This window comes from Manis pentadactyla, chromosome 7 (genome assembly GCF_030020395.1).
Source record: "Manis pentadactyla isolate mManPen7 chromosome 7, mManPen7.hap1, whole genome shotgun sequence".
In the NCBI taxonomy this organism is placed as follows: domain Eukaryota; kingdom Metazoa; phylum Chordata; class Mammalia; order Pholidota; family Manidae; genus Manis; species Manis pentadactyla.
The window spans coordinates 125,629,451-125,651,829 of NC_080025.1; the positions used below are offsets into that span (position 1 = coordinate 125,629,451).

The following is a 22,379-nucleotide window of genomic DNA, read 5'->3' on the forward strand; positions in this document are numbered from 1 at the left end:
GAAGAAAAAAAAAAATCTAGCCACAAAAGGCTGTTATCTATACGATCCCATCTCTATGACATTCTGGAAATAGCAGACTTATAGGGACAGAAATCATTGTGGGAGGGAAGGAGACTGGCTGCCGAGGGGCACAAGGATATTCTTTGGGCTGATAGAAATGTTCTGTATCTCAAGTATGAAGGTGGTTACACAATTATACATATTCATCAAAATTCATTGATCTGTAGACCTAAAAAGGGAGAACTTCACTATATGTCATATTATATCTAAATGAACCTGACTTCTTAAAAAAAACACAAAACCCTGCTAAGGGTTAGCAGAGTCAGAAGAAAGAAGCCTGCCTGACGACATGGAGGAAATCCACCCACTGACCAGAAGAACTGCCTGGGCTGTTGTTATGTGAGAGAGAAATACTGAATGACATCCAGGCTTGGGCCTGTTTGTTACCATGCTGTAGACCACCCTAACCCATTTAGGAAAATGTAAAGCATAATATAAATGTTGGAATGAGAATGTTCATGTTCATGTCTTGACGTGGTTATTTTGGAGGTTTACCTAATTTGAACAACCATTTAACTTCTCTGAACTTCAATTCCTCAACCATAGAGTGATTGAAATTGATAATACTCCCTCACAATATGTTACCAAGATGAGAAATTCTATAATAATCTCAGGCTAAAGCACCCAATAAATAAAGAACTGTTTTTTTTAAGGAGTCACCTACTCTGATGGTATTTGGGGCATTGCCTCATGCATTTGTCATCCCCACCCTCTACAATGTAGTACTACACTTCCTTACCAAAACTAGTTCTTGAGATGTAAGCCTCCTTTATCAAGTGACTTTCAAATCTTATAGTGAGATAGGATATTCAAGACCGTATAACCTAACCTTTCATTTTCTATTTCTGCTTAGGGGAACCAAACTAAAGCAATAGTATGGCTTTAGGTTCTGAGTGACAGAATTGGCAACTAGGACCCAGAGATGAAAGAAAATCCCCACATTCTGTGTCAAAGCCACAGCTGCTGAGGGCAAGCCACCATCCCCTGGGCTTGTGGAGAGCTGCCATCCTGGAAGACCAAAGGAGGGAAGACCTGGAAGAGAAGAGGTCACAGTTTGGAAGGCTGGTTTTATTCAAAGAGGCTATTCTCTTCCTTGAAAGCCAAAGATAGGTAATCAGAAAGATTAAGGAATTCCCAGCTTTCTCCCTTAATTAACCTGGGGGCTAGAGATAAGTATTTTATTTAAGAGTAGATATAGGACTAGGTTGGCTAAGTGCCTGATGCCCCTTCAAAGAACGGTGATAGATCTGAGAGATTTGCCTGAGAGAGGCAACCTCCATTTCCACTATTTGAAGCAACAAGAATTCTTGTGTGTCTGTGGGTCAAAATGACATTGCTGAAGGAGTCCATGAGCTTGAGCCATCTTACTTTCACTGCACTGAGCAATCACCCAACAGCTGATGGAACTCCAAGTGGCAGGGACTTTGGAGCCCAAACCAAATCCCCCATATTAGGTAAGTCCTATTAGCACCCTGTAGAGAACCAACAAATACACCTCAGAGAGAAGAGCATTTGGTTGTCACCATAAAATGCAGATGTACAAACGCCAGTCACAATCCACAGAGTAGTGTAACTGCTGCTTCACTAGACACCATTCTATAGGAGACCTCTGCCTTTCCTACTTGCTCCCCATACCAGCCAAAGAGGAAGCAGTGAAAAGGCAGGGGGAAGGAGAGGTGCCTTGGATAGTGTCCACTATTCTGTCCCCACTCCAGTCAGCCAGGCCACCATCGCCTTTATCACCAGCACCGACCCCACCACCACCATTCCCCATGCCCCCTCCCTGCCCACCACCACTACCTTCACTCTCAGTACAAAGCAGCTGGAGCAAAGTTCTGGCCTGTCTGGACAGGAGGATGGATGAGGATCCGGCCAAGTGTGAGTTTAATATCTTTAAAGGAACAGTACTGAGCCTTAAAATATGGTTGAGAAACTATTTTAAAAACTGTACACCTTCAGAATTGTGGAACTATACTGCCTTGAAAAAGCCCATTACCCAAGAGCACAGTATAAGTTGAGAAAATAAAATCATTTCATGTTTATACCTACAATGAATTGAGACTTTTTGATAGAGTGACTAATAAATTGGCATTCATTGAGCACCAAGTACATCCCAAGCACTAAGCTTGGCACTTATTTAAACATGATCTCTTTCACACCTAGAAGAACTTCCTCAGTGAAATAGCTCCTGAGCCAAGGTAAGCTGCTGTATTATTTCCAACTCCAATGGCAAAAGTATTGGTTTTCCAATAGATTGTTTAAATACATCTTAACAGGTACACTTACTAGTCTGGAAATCATTAGTACCTCATGAATGAAGAGCATGAGGCAGAAACAAGAGGTCCAGTGGATCTCAGGGCCTTCCAAGCAACTGCACACAAGGGCATTTTCTTGTTGGTTAATGGTTACCCACATAGCAGAAAATGTGGATGTGCAAATCGTCACTTGGCACTGGTATATTTAATGTATGGATGATCAGTAGTCATTTGCAGAAAGTGAGGACTGCAGTTTGAGACATATTATTACTACCGAAAACATAGTCACAACTAATATTAACACCACTGAAAAAGCCAGATTTTATGGGGCCTTGCAGTAATTCTTAGAGAACAAGACATGATTACATAAATCTGTTAGCACTTAAAGTATATGTGCTGAAGTCAAATGGTGGTTTCATTATTATTTTGTTTGACATTATTGAGGCCACAACTTTCTTCTGGGATTGGTTGGTTTTTATTTTTGGCTAGTCAAAGGTTCACTGTGAAATGACTTATCAAAACAGAACTGAAAACCCATAATTCTTCAGTAGGATAAAAAAGCAAAGGCTCAAATTGCATGCTTAGCCATTGTTATGAGCTGAATTGTGTCCCCTCAAAATTCATATATTGATAGGCAAAAATCTCTTGAATATAAACATGAGCAACTTTTTCCTGAACACATCTCCTCGGACAAGGGAAACAAAAACAAAAATGAACAAATGGGACTACATCAAATTAAAAAGCTACTGTACAGCAAAGGAAACCATCAGCAGAACAATACGGGAGAATATATTCATAAATGGCATATCTGATAAGGGGTTAACATCCAAAATATATAAAGAGTTCAAATTCCTCAACACCCAAAAAACAAATAACCCAATTAAAAAATGGGCAGAGGATCTGAACAGACATTTCTCCAAAGAAGAAATTCTGATGGCCAACAGGCATGCTCCACACATCACTAATTATGAGGGAAATGCAAATTAAAACCACAAAGAGATATCACCTCACACCTGTTAGGATGGCCAACATCTGAAAGACAAGAAAAAAACAAATGCTGGTGAGGATGTGGAGAAAGGGGAGCCCTCCTACACTGCTGGTGGGAATGTAAGCTAGTTCAACCATTGTGGAAAGCAGTATGGAGGTTCCTCAAAAAACTAAAATTAGAAATACCATTTGACCCAGGAATTCCACTCCTAGGAATTTACCCTTAGAAAACAAAAGCCCAGATTCAAAAAGACATATGCACCACCTCTATGTAGAGAAGACAATGACTCTATAGCATCTTACTACGCTGATGGACAGTGACTGCAATGGGGAGGGTGAGTGCTTGATAATATGGGTTCATGTTGAAACCACAATGTTGTTCATGTGAAACCTCCATAAGATCGTATATCAGTGATACCTTAGTTTAAAAAAATTCATATGTTGAGGCCCCACCCCCAATACCTCAGAATGTGACTGTATTTGGAGACATGATCTTTAAAGAGGTAATTAAATTAAAATGAGGCCCCCCCTAGGGTGGGTCCTAACCCAACGTGACTGGTTTCCTTATAAGAAGAGAATATTTGGATGCAAATGCACACAGAGAAAAAGCCATGTGAAGACACAGAGAGAGGATGGCCATCTACAAAACAAAGACAGAGGCCTCAGAAGAAACCAACACCACTGACAACCCTGATCTTGAACTTGTGGCCTCCAGAACTGTGAGAAAATTAATTTTTGTTGTTGAAGCCACCCAGTCTGGGCTACTTTGTTATGGCAGCCGTACAGATTAACTCAGCCATCATTATTCTTTAAGACTCTATTTCACTTAAAAGCATAGCTCTGTAAAGCTGGGACATGCACAAGCATTAATTATCCAGCCCAATCCTGTCACTTTACATATAGTAACAATAACCAGCAGTACAGACTGCCTACTGTGTGGCAGACACCTTGAGGGGCATATTCTCATGTTTACATTAACCCTTCTGTTAATTGTCACTAGTCCCATTATTACGGAGTCCCAGAGCCAGTGAGTACCAGAAGCTGAGATGCAAGCCCAGGTCTCCTAGACACCAACATGCTGAACTCCTGAGCACCACAGCAGGTGGAGTTAGGCCATGTGTCTGAATCTAATAACTGAGTCACAGCAGAACTAGAGTTGGAATGGAGGTCACCTGACTCCCAAACCAGAATTCTGATTCAACGGCTGTGAAGATGTTTTGAAATACAAAGTTTCAGACTTCCTGCACTGGTATGTGGTTGCCTGGCAAAGGTCTGAGACCTGCTGGAACTCATTCCTGTCTTATGCTCTACAGACTTTTTAATAAAGCATGAGAGGACTTGCATACTTTAGGAAATGTGTGAGGCTTCTGGACAAGAAACATTCGATAGGTAAGAGAAGAGGAAGAATTCATGCTGATAAGGTTGAGGGTTTCAGAAGGAAAACTCACATGGTAGGGTTTAAACCATGAGAAACAGAAGTTCTCACCATACATGCAGATTCATAAGGTGGCACACACCCTAAATGTTTTTATAGACAATCTGAACATAAATAGGAAATTCTAGGATTTAGGAGGTTTTCTTTTGAAGGATTTGCTTTTCCTCTCTCATGTCTATAAAGAGTTCAATTGAACTCATAATTTATACTTGTTTCTGACATCCTCATTAAAATCAGACTACAAAGTCTCATTTAAAAAATCCTAAATAAAACCTAGAGCTCATCACTGTGATGTGAAATATCCCAAATGGAAGATGCATGTTTGGGGAAATTGCCTCTTGTAAGCTGCCTTCATAGAATTATGCCCTATATTAGTGGTTCTCAAAATGTGGTCTCTAGGCCATCTGCACTAGCTGAGGATGGGGACTTCTTAGAAATGCAGTCCCAAGCCCCATGCAGACATACTCAATGAGAAACTCAGCGATTTGTGTTATAATAAGCTCCCCAGGTGATTTGGGCACATAGGTTTTTTTCAGTTCTTTGTATTGAGATACATAAAATAAAATGCACAAATCTTAGTGTACAGCTTGGTGCATTTGACATGTCTATACACTCATGTAACCAACACCCAGATCAAGATAGCAAACTTTTTAATTTTTTTCCCCCTTCACCTATTTCACCCCTCCCCTCCACCCCCTTCTTTATGGCAACCACCAGTCTGTTCTCTATCATTATGAGTATATTTCAGTATAGTTTGTTTGTTTTGTTTTTTTAGAATCCACATAAAAGTGAAATCATATGGTAGTTGTCTTTCTCTGGCTTATTTCACTTAGTATGATATGCTCTAGGTCCATCCATGTTGCAAATTTAGAACCAATGCCTTAAAATAAATATTTTTAAAATTTTGAAAAGTCTTTAAATACTGTACTCCAAAATCTTGAATAAGTAAAATGATTTGAAAAGGTAAGTTGTCAGAATGACCCAAGCCAATTACTAAATCATGTTTTGTCAAAGAATCAATACCACACGCCAAATGGATCCCTGTATTTTGGCCTCTTGGGTACCTTTCACTACCCAAGCATCTCCTGAGTGTTGAAAGAGAACAATCTCCTGACTGAATAATTGTGTAATTACAAATAATTGGCACTTTAATTTTTCTAAAGTTTCTATTTTCCATTCTCCTTTTTTAAAAAGTGCCATTTCTAGGAAAATATCCTGAAGCATGGCTACATTTAGCATACCAAAATCTAAATAAAGAATATACCAAAATGTTAACGGTGATTAGTTATGGCCAGAATTGTGGATGAATTTTATTCCTGTCTTTACATTTTTGTAATACTTTTTGTCTTAAAAATATTAAAGTAAGGTTAGATAAGCACAGAGTTTCCATTAAACTCAAAAGAATTTTATCATTCATAATTACTATAGCCAGACTCACCATTCAGAAGAGAAGATAGGTTTTTTTAAATAAATTAACTTAGGAAACACTGTCAATAAACAAGATGGAGCAAACTTTTCTCCCCCGTTATTTTTCTTTTACTTCTAACATATCACAGATGAACTGTGGGAATTAGAGAGGAAACATTCTAGGAATGAAGTTCAAATAGATTTTAATTATAACAGAGTTTTTTTAAATGTTGAAATGTTACCTACTGTAAACAAAGCATACACTTTGGAATCTACAGAAAAATTATTTTTATAATAAAACACACAGTCATTGTATGTAACCCCTGTCATACCTAATCGTCCTTAATTCTATGGGCTGTTATTCTCTTTGGTTGATTGGCAGTTACATTGTAATGAAAAGGGATTCATATTTTAGCTAAACACTCTTTATTGTAGTAACTGAAATTGAAATTTTATTTCCTGACTTTGATTCTTTAAGATGTATTTCATTCACATAGATCTACTGTTTTCATTTTTAAATGTTTTTCATTTAGATTTCCTTTCGGAATCCTCTCTGAATTTTATGGGCCTCCATCTGATTATTGCTGTAGCTGTCATTTCTAAATTCAGTGACGTATAGCCCTTTACAGAATTGGCTTGTACAAATCTAGGAGCTAGCAGAAATTTTGGCTTTCTATTTCTCTGCAATTTCCTACCCAAACATGACTCTGTGTGTAATGTTGTTAGACTAATTTTTGAAATCTTAAATGTGATCTATTTTTGTTATCTTCATTTTTATCATGTCCCATATACTATGCTATTGTCTTTGCAGTATGGTTTAGTAAAGGAAACACAGAGCTAGAGTCAGAAGCCCTGGATTAAGTCTTTTTGCCACTTACTCATTCTAAGAATCACTTAACTTCTTTGAACTCCACTTTTTTCAGTTGTAAAATGGGAGTAATATTAAGTACATCACAGGGGTTATAAAAAAGAAATAATATCGTAGTGAGGCCATAAAATTTTATAATAATTGCTTTTATTGTTTTCTATTCTGACTCAAGTGCCTCAGGTAGCATGCAGAAACTAAAGATGGAAATGGAAAGAGTGTAATTCAAAGGAATAAAAATTTTCCTTCAGAATTAAGTCTAGAACTTGCCCTTGTCACATTCTCTCTGCTATATACACACCCTCCACTGACATATCCCACGTCGTCAGCTCACAATTTTTTTCAGGTGGTATGACTATGAAGGTTTTTAACCAGGGCCAGGAGTTTCTGGATTGAAAGAGTTTCTATGGTGGGGTTGGAGTCTTGTATTAAAAAAAAAAAAAATCCTATAATGAAACAAAATGTAAATACTCCCCTAGCACTTCAAACATCTGTTCAACCCATACAGTTTCCCTCCAGAAATCACTGCCATATCCTTCCCTTCAGGCAATCTAAGGAAAGATAGGGGCTCTGAGACAGAGATTTGAAAAAGCTGGATAGCTGTGCAGGTGTGCACTACAGTGTATACAGGGTCACTTCACTTCACAGGCCTGCATGGAATGCGGGAAGGGAAGGAAGACAAAGACTTTGTGGTATGGATGAAGTGCAGTTCCAGAGAAGCTAGAGGAGTCTGACAAGTCAGACAGGACCATCTGCAGGGAGGTCTGAATCTTAGGGTGACTAGAGAAGGGAAACAAAAGTCATAGCGCCAGGCCACTGATATTTGAAAAGCAACACTAATGCACTGGTTGATGATATGTAGAAACACAAGAAGGATTGCCATTTAGTGTTTAATCTCTCTTATTTCACTGTGCTTCTTGCTCTGTTAAAATATTTGTCCAATTAAAATGAAAGCAAAGGATTGGCTTAAAGATGGCGGCATGGGAGGTGAGACAGAAACCTCCTCCCCAAACCACAGATAATATGAAAATATAGCAAATACAACTAATCCTGAAAGAGCAACAGGAAAGAAGGCTGCTACAGATTGCCTCCATGTGGGGAAAAGAACAGACCTCACAGAAAAGGGTAAAGTACCAAAGCCGTGACCCAGCAGGACCCAAGCCCTTCCCCTGCCCCAGCTCACCAGCAGGAGGAAGAGAAATGGAGCAGGGGAGGGGGTATAAGCCTAGGACTGCTGGATACCCAGCCCTGGAGGTCTGCTCTGGGAGCACGAACCTACATTACAGGGTTCTCTGGAGATTAGTAGGGTTGAAAAGCTAAGACAGGCAGAATACTTGGAGAGACTGAGATTCCAGCAGCTTGTGGAGAACAGGTACCCACAAACAGCCACTCTGGGACAAAAGAAAGGCAGGCACTCTGAGAGACTTCCTAACAGCAAGGGGGCCGCTAAAAGGACCAGGATTGCACAGAGCTTGCTGCTAAGGAGAAAGGACAGGTGGACAAAGTTGTCCCAGCACACTGGGAATTTTCAGGAGCTTCAGGCACTCCATCCCCCTCACTGGCAATGCAACTGTGAGCATCCCAATGTGATACGAAGCCTACCACTCCTTCCTCCTGGCTGGCACCAGTTCATAAACCTCCTACTCCCGCCTTGCATGAGGCTGGCCACAGAGTGGCCTGGTCCACAGCAGATACAAGGATGTAGCATAGAGGCTACTCCCTGCCTGCTCTACCCACTGGCTCTGGCAGTGGAGGCAGGACCTGTAGCTGGGAAGCAGGAAAGAGCTCTTTATTCCTGGAAGGCACCAGCACCAGTTGCCTGAAAACCGTGCCATCGCTCCAGGGGCTGAGCAGCTCCAGAGAGTAGAGGTTCTGAGCAATAGAGGGCACAGCCTACAAAAAACTTATAAACATGAAACATCAAAAGAACCTGGTACAAACTAAAATTCCAAAAACACCAGAAAGAGGTTCAAGTGAAACTGAACTCACCAATCCCCCAGAAAGAGATTCCAAAATAAAAACCATAAACATGCCCATGGAGCTACAGAAAAATACTCAGGGACAAATTCAAGAAAGAGATAGAAACTTTGAAAAATACAGTATCTGAAAAGAAATATACAATGGAGATAATTAAAAGCATATTAAATGAAGTAGAGGAGACAGTAAATAAAATAGAACAGGAATACAAAGAAGCTGAGGCACAGAGAGAAAAAGGATCTCGAGGAATGAAAGAATATTAAGAGAACTGTGTGACCAATCCAAATGGACCAATATTAACATTATAGGGGTACCAGAAAAAGAAGAAGAGAGAAAAAGGAATAGAAAGTGTCTTTGAGGAGGTAATTGTTGAAAACTTCCCCAATCTGGGGAAGAAGATAGTTGCTTGAGCCGTGGAGGTGCACATATTTCCCAACACAAGGGACCAAGGAAGACAACACCAGGACGTAATAATTAAAATGGCAAAGATGAAGGATAAGGACAAACTATTAAAAAGAGCCAGAGAGAGAAAAAAGATCACATACAAAGGAAAACCCATCAGGCTTCTCAACAGAAACATTACAGCCTGAAGGGAGTGGCATGATATATTTACTGCAATGAAACACAAGGACCACAAACCAAGAAAACTCTACCCAGCAAGATTATCATTTAAATTTGAAAGAGGGATTAAACAACTTCCAGATAAGCAAAAGTTAAGAAAATTTACCTCCCACAAACCATCTCTACAGTGTATTTTGGAGGTACTGTTATAGGAGGAAGTGTTCCTAAGGCTAAATAACTGTCACCAGAGAAGACAAAACCAAATTAAAGGAAGTAGAACAATTAATTAATAAGAAAATTAATTAATAAGCCAAGGTCAGTCAAGGGATACACAAAGAGTACAGAATATGATTAATATATAAAGAATGGTGGAGGATGAAGGAAAATGAGGAAAAAAGAAAACAAACTTTGAATTGTGTTTATAATAGTGAGGTAAGTCATACTGTTAGATAGAAAGAAGCTACCCATGAACCTTTGGTAACCATGAATCTAAAGCCTGCAATGGCAGTAAGTACATATCCATTGATAATCACCCTAAATGTAAATGGTATGAATGCACCAATCAAAAGACATACAGTCACTAAATAGATTAAAAAACAAGACTTTTCTATATGCTACCTGCAAGAGACTCACTTCAAACCCAAAGACACACACAGACTGAAAGTGAAGGGATGGAAAAAGATATTTCATGCAACTACTGGGAGAAAAAAACAGGAGTTGCAGTACTTGTATCAGATAAAACAGACTTCAAAACAAAGAAAGTAATAAGAGACAAAGAAGGACATTATATAATGATAAAGAGGTCATTCCAACAAGAGGATATGATCACTATGAATATATATGCATCCAACACAGCAGTACCTACATATGTGAAACAAATATGAATAGAATTAAAGGGAAAAATAGAATGCACTGCATTCATTTTAGGAGACTTCAACTTACCACTCACTCCAGAGGACAAATCAACTGGATAGAAAGTAAGTAAGGAGACAGAAACACTGAAAAACACATTAGAACAGATGGACCTAACAGACATCTACAGAACACTCTACCCAAAAGCAGCAGGATACACATTCTTCTCAAGTGCACATGGAATATTTTCAAGAATAGATCATATAGTAGGCCACAAAAAGAGCCTCAGTGAATTCAGAAGGATTGAAATTATCCCAACCAGCTTCTCAGACCACAAAGGTATGAAACTAGAAATGAATTATGCAAAGAAAACATAAAAGCCCACAAACACATGGAGGCTTAACAATATGCTCGTAAAATAATCAATGGATCAATGACCAAATAAAAACAGAGATCAAGCAATATATGGAGACAAATAAAAACAATAACTCAACACCACAAAAAAAAAATCTGTGGGACGCAGTGAAGGCCGTGCTAAGAGGGAAGTATATTGCAATACACACTTATCTTAAGAAAGAAGAACAACCCCATATGAACAGTCTAAGCTCACAATTAATGAAACTAGAAAAAGAAGAACAAATGAGGCCCAAAGTCAGTAGAAGGAGAGCTATAATAAATATCAGAGCAGAAATAAATAGAATCGAGAAGAATAAAACAATAAAAAGAATCAATGAAAGCAGGAGCTGGTTCTCCAAGACAAAATAGATAAACCACTAGCCAGACTTATGAGAAAAAAAGAAAGTCTACACACATAAACAAAATCAGAAATGAGAAAGGAAAAATCACTACAGACATTACAGCAATACAAAGAATTATTAGAGAATACTATGAAAAATTGTATGCTAACAAACTGGATAACCTAGAAGAAATGGACAACTTTCTAGAAAAATACAACCTTCTAAGACTGAGGCAGGGAGAAACATAAAATCTGAACAGGCCAATTACCAGCAACAAAATTGAATTGCTAATAAAAAAACTTCCTAAGAACAAAACACCTGTACCAGATGGCTTCACCACTGAATTTTACCAAACATTTAGTGAGGACCTAGTAGCCAGCCTCCTTCAAGATTTTCAGGAAGTAGAAGAGGAGGAAGTACTTCCACACTCATTCTATGAGGCCAGCATCACTCTAATACCAAAACTAGGCAATGACACCAAAAAAAGGAAACTACAGACCAATATCACCGATGAATAAATACACTGATGAATAAATAGATGCAAAAATACTCAACAAAATATTAGCAAACCAAATTCGAAAATACATCAAAAAGGTCATCCATCATGATCAAGTAGGATTTATTCCAGGGATGCAAGGATGGTACAACATTTGAAAATCCATCAACATCATCCACCACATCAATAAAAAGAAGGACAAAAACCACATGATCATCTCCATAGATGCTGAAAGAGCATTTGACAAAATTAAACATCCACTCATAAAGAAAACTCTCAACAAAATGGGTACAGAAGGCAAAAACCTCAACTTAATAAAGACCATATATGACAAACCCACAGCCAACATCATACTTAATAGCAAAAGGCTGAAAGCTTTTCCTTTAAGACTGGTAACAAGACAAGGATGCCCACTCTCTCAAGTTATTCAACATAGTACTGGAGATCCTAGCCATGGCAATCAGACAACACAAAGAAATAAAAGGCATCCAGACTGGTAAGGAAGAAGTGAAATTGTCACTGTTTGCAGATGGCATGATATTGGACATTAAAACCCCAAACTAGGAGGGGCGGAAGATGGCGGCGTGAGTAGAGCAGCGGAAATCTCCTCCCAAAATCACATATATCTATGAAAATATAACAAAGACAACCCTTCCTAGAATAAAGACCAGAGGACACAGGACAATACCCAGACAACATCCGCACCTGAGAGAACCCAGCGCCTCGCGAAGGGGGTAAGATACAAGCCCCGGCCCGGCGGGAGCCGAGCACCCATCCCCCCAACTCCATGTGGGAGAAGAACAGGCAGAGCGGGAGGGAGACGGAGCCCAGGGCTGCCGAGCACCCAGCCCCAGCCATCCGGGCCAGAGAGCAGGGCGCTCGATACTAGGAAAACAGGGCAGCAAGAACAGTGAGCGGGCACCGGAGGCCGGGCGCCTGAGGACATAAGAAAAGCGCGCGACCAATTTTTTTCTTTTTTTCTTTTCTGTTTTGTTTTGGCGAGCGCTTTTTGGAAGTCTTAAAGGGATAGGGACCCCAATACTAGGGAAACAGGGCAGCAAGACCGGTGAGCAGATGCCTGAGGCTGGCGCTGGAGAATAAAGAAAAACGAGCGGCCAACTTTTTTTTTTTTTTTGGTGGTCGTTGTTTTGTTTTGGCAGGTGCTTTTTGGAAGTCTTAAAGGGGCAGGGTGGGACACTTAATCCAGAGGTAGGGAATCCGGGGATCTCTGGGCACCCTAAACCCTGGGCTGCAGGGAGCAGGAAGGCCCCTTATGGAGATAAATAGCCTCCCAGCCGCTCCCCCTCCAACGCGACTCCACCACTTTGGAGTAGCTGCCCAAGCCAGGCCACGCCCACAGCAACAGCGGAGATAAACTCCATAGCAGCCGGGCAGGAAGCAGAAACCCTGTCTGCGCGCAGCTGCGCAGCACAAGCCACTAGAGGTCACTGTTCTCCCAGGAGAGGAGGGCCACAAACCAACAAGAAGGGAAATTCTTCCAGCCGTCACTCGTCCCAGTTCTGCAGACTATTCCTATCACCATGAAAAGGCAAAGCTACAGGCAGACAAAGATCACAGAGACAACACCAGAGAAGGAGACAGACCTAACCAGTCTTCCTGAAAAAGAATTCAAAATAAGAATCATAAACATGCTGACAGAGATGCAGAGAAATACGCAAGAGAAATGGGATGAAGTCCAGAGGGAGATCACAGAAGCCAGAAAGGAGATCACAGAAATGAAACAAACTCTGGAAGGGTTTATAAGCAGAATGGATAGAATGCAAGAGGCCATTGATGGTATTGAAACCAGAGAACAGGAACTCATAGAAGCTGACATAGAGAGAGATAAAAGGATCTCCAGGAATGAAACAATATTAAGAGAACTGTGTGACCAATCAAAAAGGAACAATATCCATATTATAGGGGTTCCAGAAGAAGAAGAGAGAGGAAAAGAGATGGAAAGTATCTTAGAAGAAATGATTGCTGAAAACTTCCCCAAACTGGGGGAGGAAATAATCGAACAGACCACGGAAATACACAGAACCCCCAACAGAAAGGATCCAAGAAGGACAACACCAAGACACATAATAATTAAAATGGGAAAGATCAAGGACAAGGAAAGAGTTTTAAAGGCAGCTAGAGAGAAAAAGGCCACCTATAAAGGAAAACCCATCAGGCTAACATCAGATTTCTCGACAGAAACCCTACAGGCCAGAAGAGAATGGCATGATATATTTAATACAATGAAACAGAAGGGCCTTGAACCAAGGATACTGTATCCAGCACGACTATCATTCAAATATGACGGTGGGATTAAACAATTCCCAGAGAAGCAAAAGCTGAGGGAATTTTGCTTCCCACAAACCACCTCTACAGAACATCTTACAGGGACTGCTCTAGATGGAAGCACTCCTAGAAAGAGCACAGCACAAAACACCCAACATATGAAGAATCGAGGAGGAGGAATAAGAAGGGAGAGAAGAAAAGAATCTCCAGACAGTGTATATAACAGCTCAATAAGCGAGCTAAGTTAGGCAGTAAGATACTAAAGAGGCTAACCTTGAACCTTTGGTAACCATGAATTTAAAGCCTGCAATGGCAATAACTACATATCTTTCAATAGTCACCCTAAATGTTAATGGGCTGAATGCACCAATCAAAAGACACAGAGTAACAGAATGGATAAAAAAGCAAGACCCATCTATATGCTGCTTACAAGAAACTCACCTCAAACCCAAAGACATGTACAGACTAAAACTCAAGGGATAGAAAAACATATTTCAAGCAAACAACAACGAGAAGAAAGCAGGGGTTGCAGTACTAATATCAGACAAAATAGACTTCAAAACAAAGAAAGTAACAAGAGATAAAGAAGGACACTACATAATGATAAAGGGCTCAGTCCAACAAGAGGATATGACCATTCTAAATATATATGCACCCAACACAGGAGCACCAGCATATGTGAAACAAATACTAACAGAACTAAAGGGGGAAATAGACTGCAATGCATTCATTCTAGGAGACTTCAACACACCACTCACCCCAAAGGATAGATCCAATGGGCAGAAAATAAGTAAGGACACGGAAGCAGTGAATAACACAGTAAAGCAGATGGACCTAATAGACATCTATAGAACTATACATCCAAAAGCAACAGGATATACATTGTTCTCAAGTGCACATGGAACATTCTCCAGAATAGACCACATACTAGGACACAAAAAGAGCCTCAGAAAATTCCAAAAGATTGAAATCCTACCAACCAACTTTTCAGACCACAAAGGCATAAAACTAGAAATAAACTGTACAAAGAAAGAAAAGAGGCTCACAAACACATGGAGGCTTAACAACACGCTCCTAAATAATCAATGGATCAATGACCAAATCAAAATGGAGATCCAGCAATATATGGAAACAAATGACAACAACAACACTAAGCCCCAACTTCTGTGGGACACAGCAAAAGCAGTCTTAAGAGGAAACTATATAGCAATCCAAGCATATTTAAAAAAGGAAGAGCAATCCCAAATGAATGGTCTAATGTCACAATTATCGAAATTGGAAAAAGAAGAACAGATGAGGCCTAAGGTCAGCAGAAGGAGGGACATAATAAAGATCAGAGAAGAAATAAATAAAATTGAGAAGAATAAAACAATAGCAAAAATCAATGAAACCAAGAGCTGGTTCTTTGAGAAAATAAACAAAATAGATAAGCCTCTAGCCAGACTTATTAAAAAGAAAAGAGAATCAACACAAATCAACAGTACCAGAAACGAGAAAGGAAAAATCACGACGGACTCTACAGAAATACAAAGAATTATTAGAGAATACTATGAAAATCTATATGCTATCAAGCTGGGAAACCTAGGAGAAATGGACAACTTCCTAGAAAAATACAACCTTCCAAGATTGACCCAGAAAGAAACAGAAAATCTAAACAGACCAATTACCAGCAATGAAATTGAAGCGGTAATCAAAAAACTACCAAAGAACAAAACCCCCGGGCCAGATGGATTTACCTCGGAATTTTATCAGACACACAGGGAAGACATAATACCCATTCTCCTTAAAGTTTTCCAAAAAATAGAGGATGAGGGGATACTCCCTAACTCATTCTATGAAGCTAACATCACCCTAAAGGATAATACCAAAACCAGGCAAAGACCCCACCAAAAAAGAAAACTACAGACCAATATCCCTGATGAACGTAGATGCAAAAATACTCAACAAAATACTAGCAAACCGAATTCAAAAATACATCAAAAGGATCATACACCATGACCAAGTGGGATTCATCCCAGGGATGCAAGGATGGTACAACATTCGAAAATCCATCAACATCATCCACCACATCAACAAAAAGAAAGACAAAAACCACATGATCATCTCCATAGATGCTGAAAAAGCATTTGATAAAATTCAACATCCATTCATGATAAAAACTCTCAACAAAATGGGTATAGAGGGCAAGTACCTCAACATAATAAAGGCCATATATGATAAACCCACAGCCAACATCATACTGAACAGCGAGAAGCTGAAAGCTTTCCCTCTGCGATCGGGAACAAGACAGGGATGCCCACTCTCCCCACTGTTATTCAACATAGTACTGGAGGTCCTAGCCACAGCAATTAGACAAAACAAAGAAATACAAGGAATCCAGATTGGTAAAGAAGAAGTTAAACTGTCACTATTTGCAGATGACATGATATTGTACATAAAAAACCCTAAAGACTCTGAAACTACTAGAGCTAATATCAGAATTCAGCAAAGTTGCAGGATACAAAATCAACACACAGAAATCTGTGGCTTTCCTATACACTAACAATGAACCAACAGAAAGAGAAATCAGGTAAACAACTCCATTCACAATTGCATCAAAAAAAATAAAATACCTAGGAATAAACCTAACCAAAGAAGTGAAAGACTTATACTCTGAAAACTACAAGTCACTCTTAAGAGAAATTAAAGGGGACACTAAAAGATGGAAACTCATCCCATGCTCGTGGCTAGGAAGAATGAATATCGTCAAAATGGCTTTCCTGCCCGAAGCAATATACAGATTTGATGCAATCCCTATGACACTACCAGCAACATTCTTCAATGAACTGGAATAAATAATTCAAAAATTCATATGGAAACACCAAAAACCCCAAATAGCCAAAGCAATCCTGAGAAAGAAGAATAAAGTAGGGGGAATCTCACTCCCCAACTTCAAGCTCTACTATAAAGCCATAGTAATCAAGACAATCTGGTACTGGCACAAGAACAGAGCCACAGACCAATGGAACAGATTAGAGACTCCAGACATTAACCCAGACATATATGGTCAATTAATATTTGATAAAGGAGCCATGGACATACAATGGCGAAATGACAGTCTCTTCAACAGATGGTGCTGGCAAAACTGGACAGCTACATGTAGGAGAATGAAACTGGACCATTGTCTAACCCCATATACAAAAGTAAACTCAAAATGGATCAAAGACCTGAATGTAAGTCATGAAACCATTAAACTCTTGGAAGAAAACATAGGCAAAAACCTCTTAGACATAAACATGAGTGAACTCTTCCTGAACATATCTCCCCGGGCAAGGAAAACAACACCAAAAATGAGTAAGTGGGACTATATAAAGCTGAAAAGCTTCTGTACAGCAAAAGACACCATCAATAGAACAAAAAGGAACCCTACAGTATGGGAGAATATATTTGAAAATGACACATCCGATAAAGGCTTCATGTCCAGAATATATAAAGAGCTCACATGCCTCAACAAACAAAAAACAAATAACCCAATTAAAAAATGGGCAGAGGAACTGAACAGACAGTTCTCCATAAAAGAAATACAGATGGCCAACAGACACATGAAAAGATGCTCCACATCACTAATTATCAGAGAAATGCAAATTAAAACTACAGTGAGGTATCACCTCACACCAGTAAGGATGGCTGCCATCCAAAAGACAAACAACAACAAATGTTGGTGAGGCTGTGGAGAAAGGGGAACCCTCCTACACTGCTGGTGGGAATGTAAGTTAGTTCAACCATTGTGGAAAGCAGTATGGAGGTACATCAAAATGCTCAAAACAGACTTACCATTTGACCCAGGAATTGCACTCCTAGGAATTTACCCTAAGAATGCAGCAATCAAGTATGAGAAAGATCAGTGCACCCCTATGTTTATCACAGCACTATTTACAATAGCCAAGAATTGGAAGCAACCTAAATGTCCATCAATAGATGAATGGATAAAGAAGATGTGGTACATATACACAATGGAATACTACTCAGCCATAAGAAAAGGGCAAATCCAACCATTTGCAGCAACATGGATGGAGCTAGAGAGTATTATGCTCAGTGAAACAAGCCAAGCAGAGAAAGAGAAATACCAAATGATTTCACTCATCTGTGGAATATAAGAACAAAGGAAAAACTGACGGAACAAAACAGCAGCAGAATCACAGAACTCAAGAATGGACTAACAGGTACCAAAGGGAAAGGGACTGGGGAGGGTGGGTGGGTAGGGAGGGATAAGGGGGGGCAGAAAAAGAGGGGTATTAAGATTAGCATCCATAGCGGGGTGGGAGAAAGGGGAGGGCTGTACAACACAGAGAAGCCAAGTAGTGATTCTACAACATTTTGCTATGCTGATGGACAGTGACTGTAAAGGGGTTTATAGGGGAGACCTGGTATAGGGGAGAGCCTAGTAAACATAATATTCGTCATGTAAGTGTAGATTAGTGATACCAAAATCGAAACAAAACAAAAAAAAAAGGGCAGTTCCTGTGTGGTAACCTCCAATGAGTTCTACACAAGGGTATAAAGGGCATATAAAAGTATAGGCAAAGGGTCTGTTTGTGTTTATACAGAGGATCAAAGCCTAATTGGGCTACCCCAAAAATGAACTAAGATATGATATGAAAAAGAACTTCCAACATCAGCACTCTCTGGAAGACTCATGACAGAAGATGATCATCAAAAAACCCCAACAAAGATCCACGCACTGCTACAGCTGTAGATGCACTCATCCCACCAGTTCCTGGACTTGCCATGGGAATGAGGAAGGAGATATCTAAGCTGGCCTGTGCATACAGTAAAACAACAAATTTGACTGGATCTATACTGTTGGAACTCAATCAAGAATTAGGAGAAGTGCAAATTGCAGCGCTCCAAAATCTTACAACTACAGACTATTTACTGTTAAAAGAACATAAGGGATGTGAACATTCCCCAGGAATGGGTTGTTTTAATTTGTCTGATTTCTCTCAGACTGTTCAAGTTCAGTTGGACAATATCCACCATGTCATAGATAAGTTTTCACAAATGCCTAAGGTGCCTAACTGGTTTTCTTGGTTTCACTGGAGATGGCTGGTAATTACAGATATGCTTTGGTTATGTGACTATACTCCTATTATGTTAATGTGTGTCACAATTTAAGTAGTAGCTTAAAACCTATACATGCTGAAGTTACTCTACAAGAAGATATGTCAAAGAAATAATCAATCTTCCCATGTTTTCTGCCACCTTCTACTTCTATAGCTTTTCTTCTTCCTTCCTAATTACAACCCTTAAATAGAATTCGTGCCTCATATCAAATTTACTGAGTATCATAATTCTTCCAAGTGGTAAAGATATCTCAAGACAAATGCTGGGCATAGAAGCTACAGGGCATAAATATGCAAAGAAATAAAAAGCTAACCATTTCAAACAATAAGGCTTCTCTCTCACTTACCAACTTCACATTTCCCTGTATGGCCCCGGAAGATGACTGGTTAGCCAGAGACGGGTAAGATTCCTCAAGGGAGGAACAACCTAAGACAGGCACAGTCACAGGGGGGCCATCAGGTGAGAAATTGGGGATCAACAGAGTTGAGGCTTAGAACCTTACCCCCCCTGTTCTGAGAGAAATCTTCTGCATACGTGGATGTTTTATTGCCCTTGTCTAGCTTGGATTAACACATAGTCTACAGGCACACACCTGATGTCTACATTTGCTCCCTTACAACACTAAACTATGTTTTCTACCTTTATCTTGTATCTACGTACCACTTCAGCATTTTATTAAAAATAATAATAATAAAGAGAGAAATGTGGTATCCACATATAAATCAAGTATAAAAATCAAATGAGTATTCATATTTGAACTGACTGTTTATAGTTCATAATGTATGAGCAAATCCGAAAGTTTCTGTGATGACTGCCCTTGTCCTGTTCAGTATGTAACTTATTCACTATGTAAGAATTTGTTCTCCATGTAAGAACTTGTTTGTTATGCCTCAGAAGATTGGAGACTGACGAAAATTAGGCTTGGCGTGGATTAATGATTGTGCATTGAGCATTGACTCCCCTATACAGAATGTTATTGTTGTTAACAACCATTTGATCAATAAATATGAGAGATGCCCTCACACACAAAAAAAAAGTACATACTTCCAATGGTAAAATTAATAAGTAACCGGGATGTAATGTATAGCATAAGGAATATAGTCAAGATATTGTAACAGCTTGGTATGGTGATAGCTGGTACCTAGAATTGTTGTGTATATAAATGTTGAATCACTATGTTGTACACCTGAAACTAATGTAATGTAATACTGTGTGTCAACTACCCTTCAATAAAAAATAATTATCTACAAAAAAAAAAAACCCAAACTACTAGAACTAGTATCTGAATTCAGCAAAGTTGCAGTATACAAAATTAATACACAGAAATCTGTTGCATTTCTATATACTAATGATGAACTAGCAGAAAGAGAAATCAGGAAAACAATTCCATTCACAATTGCATCAAAATGAATAAAATACCTAGGAATAAACCTAACCAAGGAGGTGAAAGACCTATACCCTGAAAACTACAAGACACTCATGAGAGAAATTAAAGAAGACAGCAATAAATGGAAATATATCCCATGCTCATGGATAGGAAGAATTAATATTGTCAAAATGGCCATCTGGCCTAAAGCAATCTACACATTCAATGCAATCTCTATCAAAATACAAATGGCATTATTCAATGACTAAGACAAATAGTTCTAAAATTCATATGGAACCACAAAAGACCCTGAATAGCCAAAGCAATCCTGAGAAGGAAGAATAAAGCTGGGGGGATTATGCTCCCCTACTTCAAGTTTTACACAAAGCCATAGTAATCAAGACAATTTGGTACTGGCACAAGAACAGACTCATAGACCAATGAAACAGAATTGAGAGACCAGATATAAACCCACACGTATATGGCCAATTAATATACAATGGATATACAATGGAATAATGACAGCCTCTTCAACAACTGGTGTTGGCAAAACTGGACAGCTACATCTAAGAGAATGAAACTGGATTATTGTCCAACTCCATAAACAAAAGTAAACTTGAAATAAATCAAAGACCTGAATGTAAGTCATGAAACCATAAAACTCTTAGAAGAAAACATAGGCAAAAATCTCTTGAATATAAACATGAGCAACTTTGTCCTGAACACATCTCCTCAGGCAAGGGAAACAAAAGCAAAAATGAACAAATGGGACTACATCAAACTAAAATGTTTCTGTACAGCAATGGATACCATCAACAGAACACAAAGGCATCCTACAGTGTAGGAGAATATATTTGTAAACAACATATCCAACAAGGGTTAACATCCAAAATATATAAAGAACTCACACACCTGAACACCCATAAAGAAAGCAACCTGATTAAAAAATGAGCAGAGAACCTGAACAGACAATTCTCTGAAGAAGAAATTCTGATGGGCAACAGGCACATGAAACGATGCTCCACATCATTAATTATCAGGGAAATGCAAATTAAAATCACAATGAGGTATCACCTCACATCAGTCAGGATGGCCAACATCCAAAAGACAGGGAACAACAAATGCTGGCGAGGATGCGGAGAACAGGCAACCCTCCTATGCTGTTGGTGAGAATATAAATTAGTTCAACCATTGTTGAAAGCAATATGGATGTACCTCAAAAAAACCTAAAAATAGAAATACCATTTCATCCTGGATTTCCACTCCTAGGAATTTACCTAAAGAAAACAAGATCCCAGATTCAAAAAGACATATGCACCCTTATGTTTATCACAGCACTATTTATCATAGCTGAGAAATGGAAGCAAGCTAAGTGTCCATCAGTGGATGAATAGATAAAGAAGATGTGGTACATATACACAACGGAATATTAATCAACATAAGAAGGAACCAAATCCTACCATTTGCAACAACATGGATGGAGCTAGAGGGTATTATGCTCAGTGAAATAAGCCAGGCGGAGAAAGACAAGTGCCAAATGACTTCACTCATTTGTGGAGTATAGCAATGAAGCAAAACAAGGAACAAAACAGCAGCAGATTCACAGACTCCAAAAATGGACTAGTGGTTACCAAAGGGGATGGGTGGGGAAGGGTGGGTGGGAAGGGAGGGAGAAGGGGATTTAGGGGTATTATGACTGGCACACATGGTGTAGAGGGGGTCACAGAGAAGACGGTGTAGCTCAGAGAAGGCAAGTAGTGGCTCTGTGGCATCTTCCTACACTGATGGACAGTGACTGCAATGGAGTATGGGGGGGACTTGATAATATGGGTGAATGTAGTGACCACAATGTTTTTCATGTGAAACCTTCATAAGTGTATATCAATGATACCTTAATAAAACTAAAATAAAATAAAATAAAGAGGTTTTCATAAATCATTATCAGTATGACATCATGGTCACTCTAGTATTCTAGCATACAACTAAAAAGTA

The 22,379-nt window shown here is 39.2% G+C and overlaps 1 protein-coding gene across 1 annotated transcript in view; it reads left to right on the forward strand.

Annotated features, from left to right (window-relative positions):
• The first annotated feature begins 3,934 nt into the window (after window positions 1–3,934).
• LOC118924397 (putative ankyrin repeat domain-containing protein 19) overlaps window positions 3,935–22,379 on the forward strand; it is a 91,860-nt gene continuing 73,415 nt past the window's right edge. Inside the window, exon 1 of the mRNA XM_057504973.1 lies at window positions 3,935–4,021. Coding sequence (XP_057360956.1) covers window positions 3,935–4,021 — 87 coding nt within the window. The remainder of the gene's footprint in view (window positions 4,022–22,379) is intronic.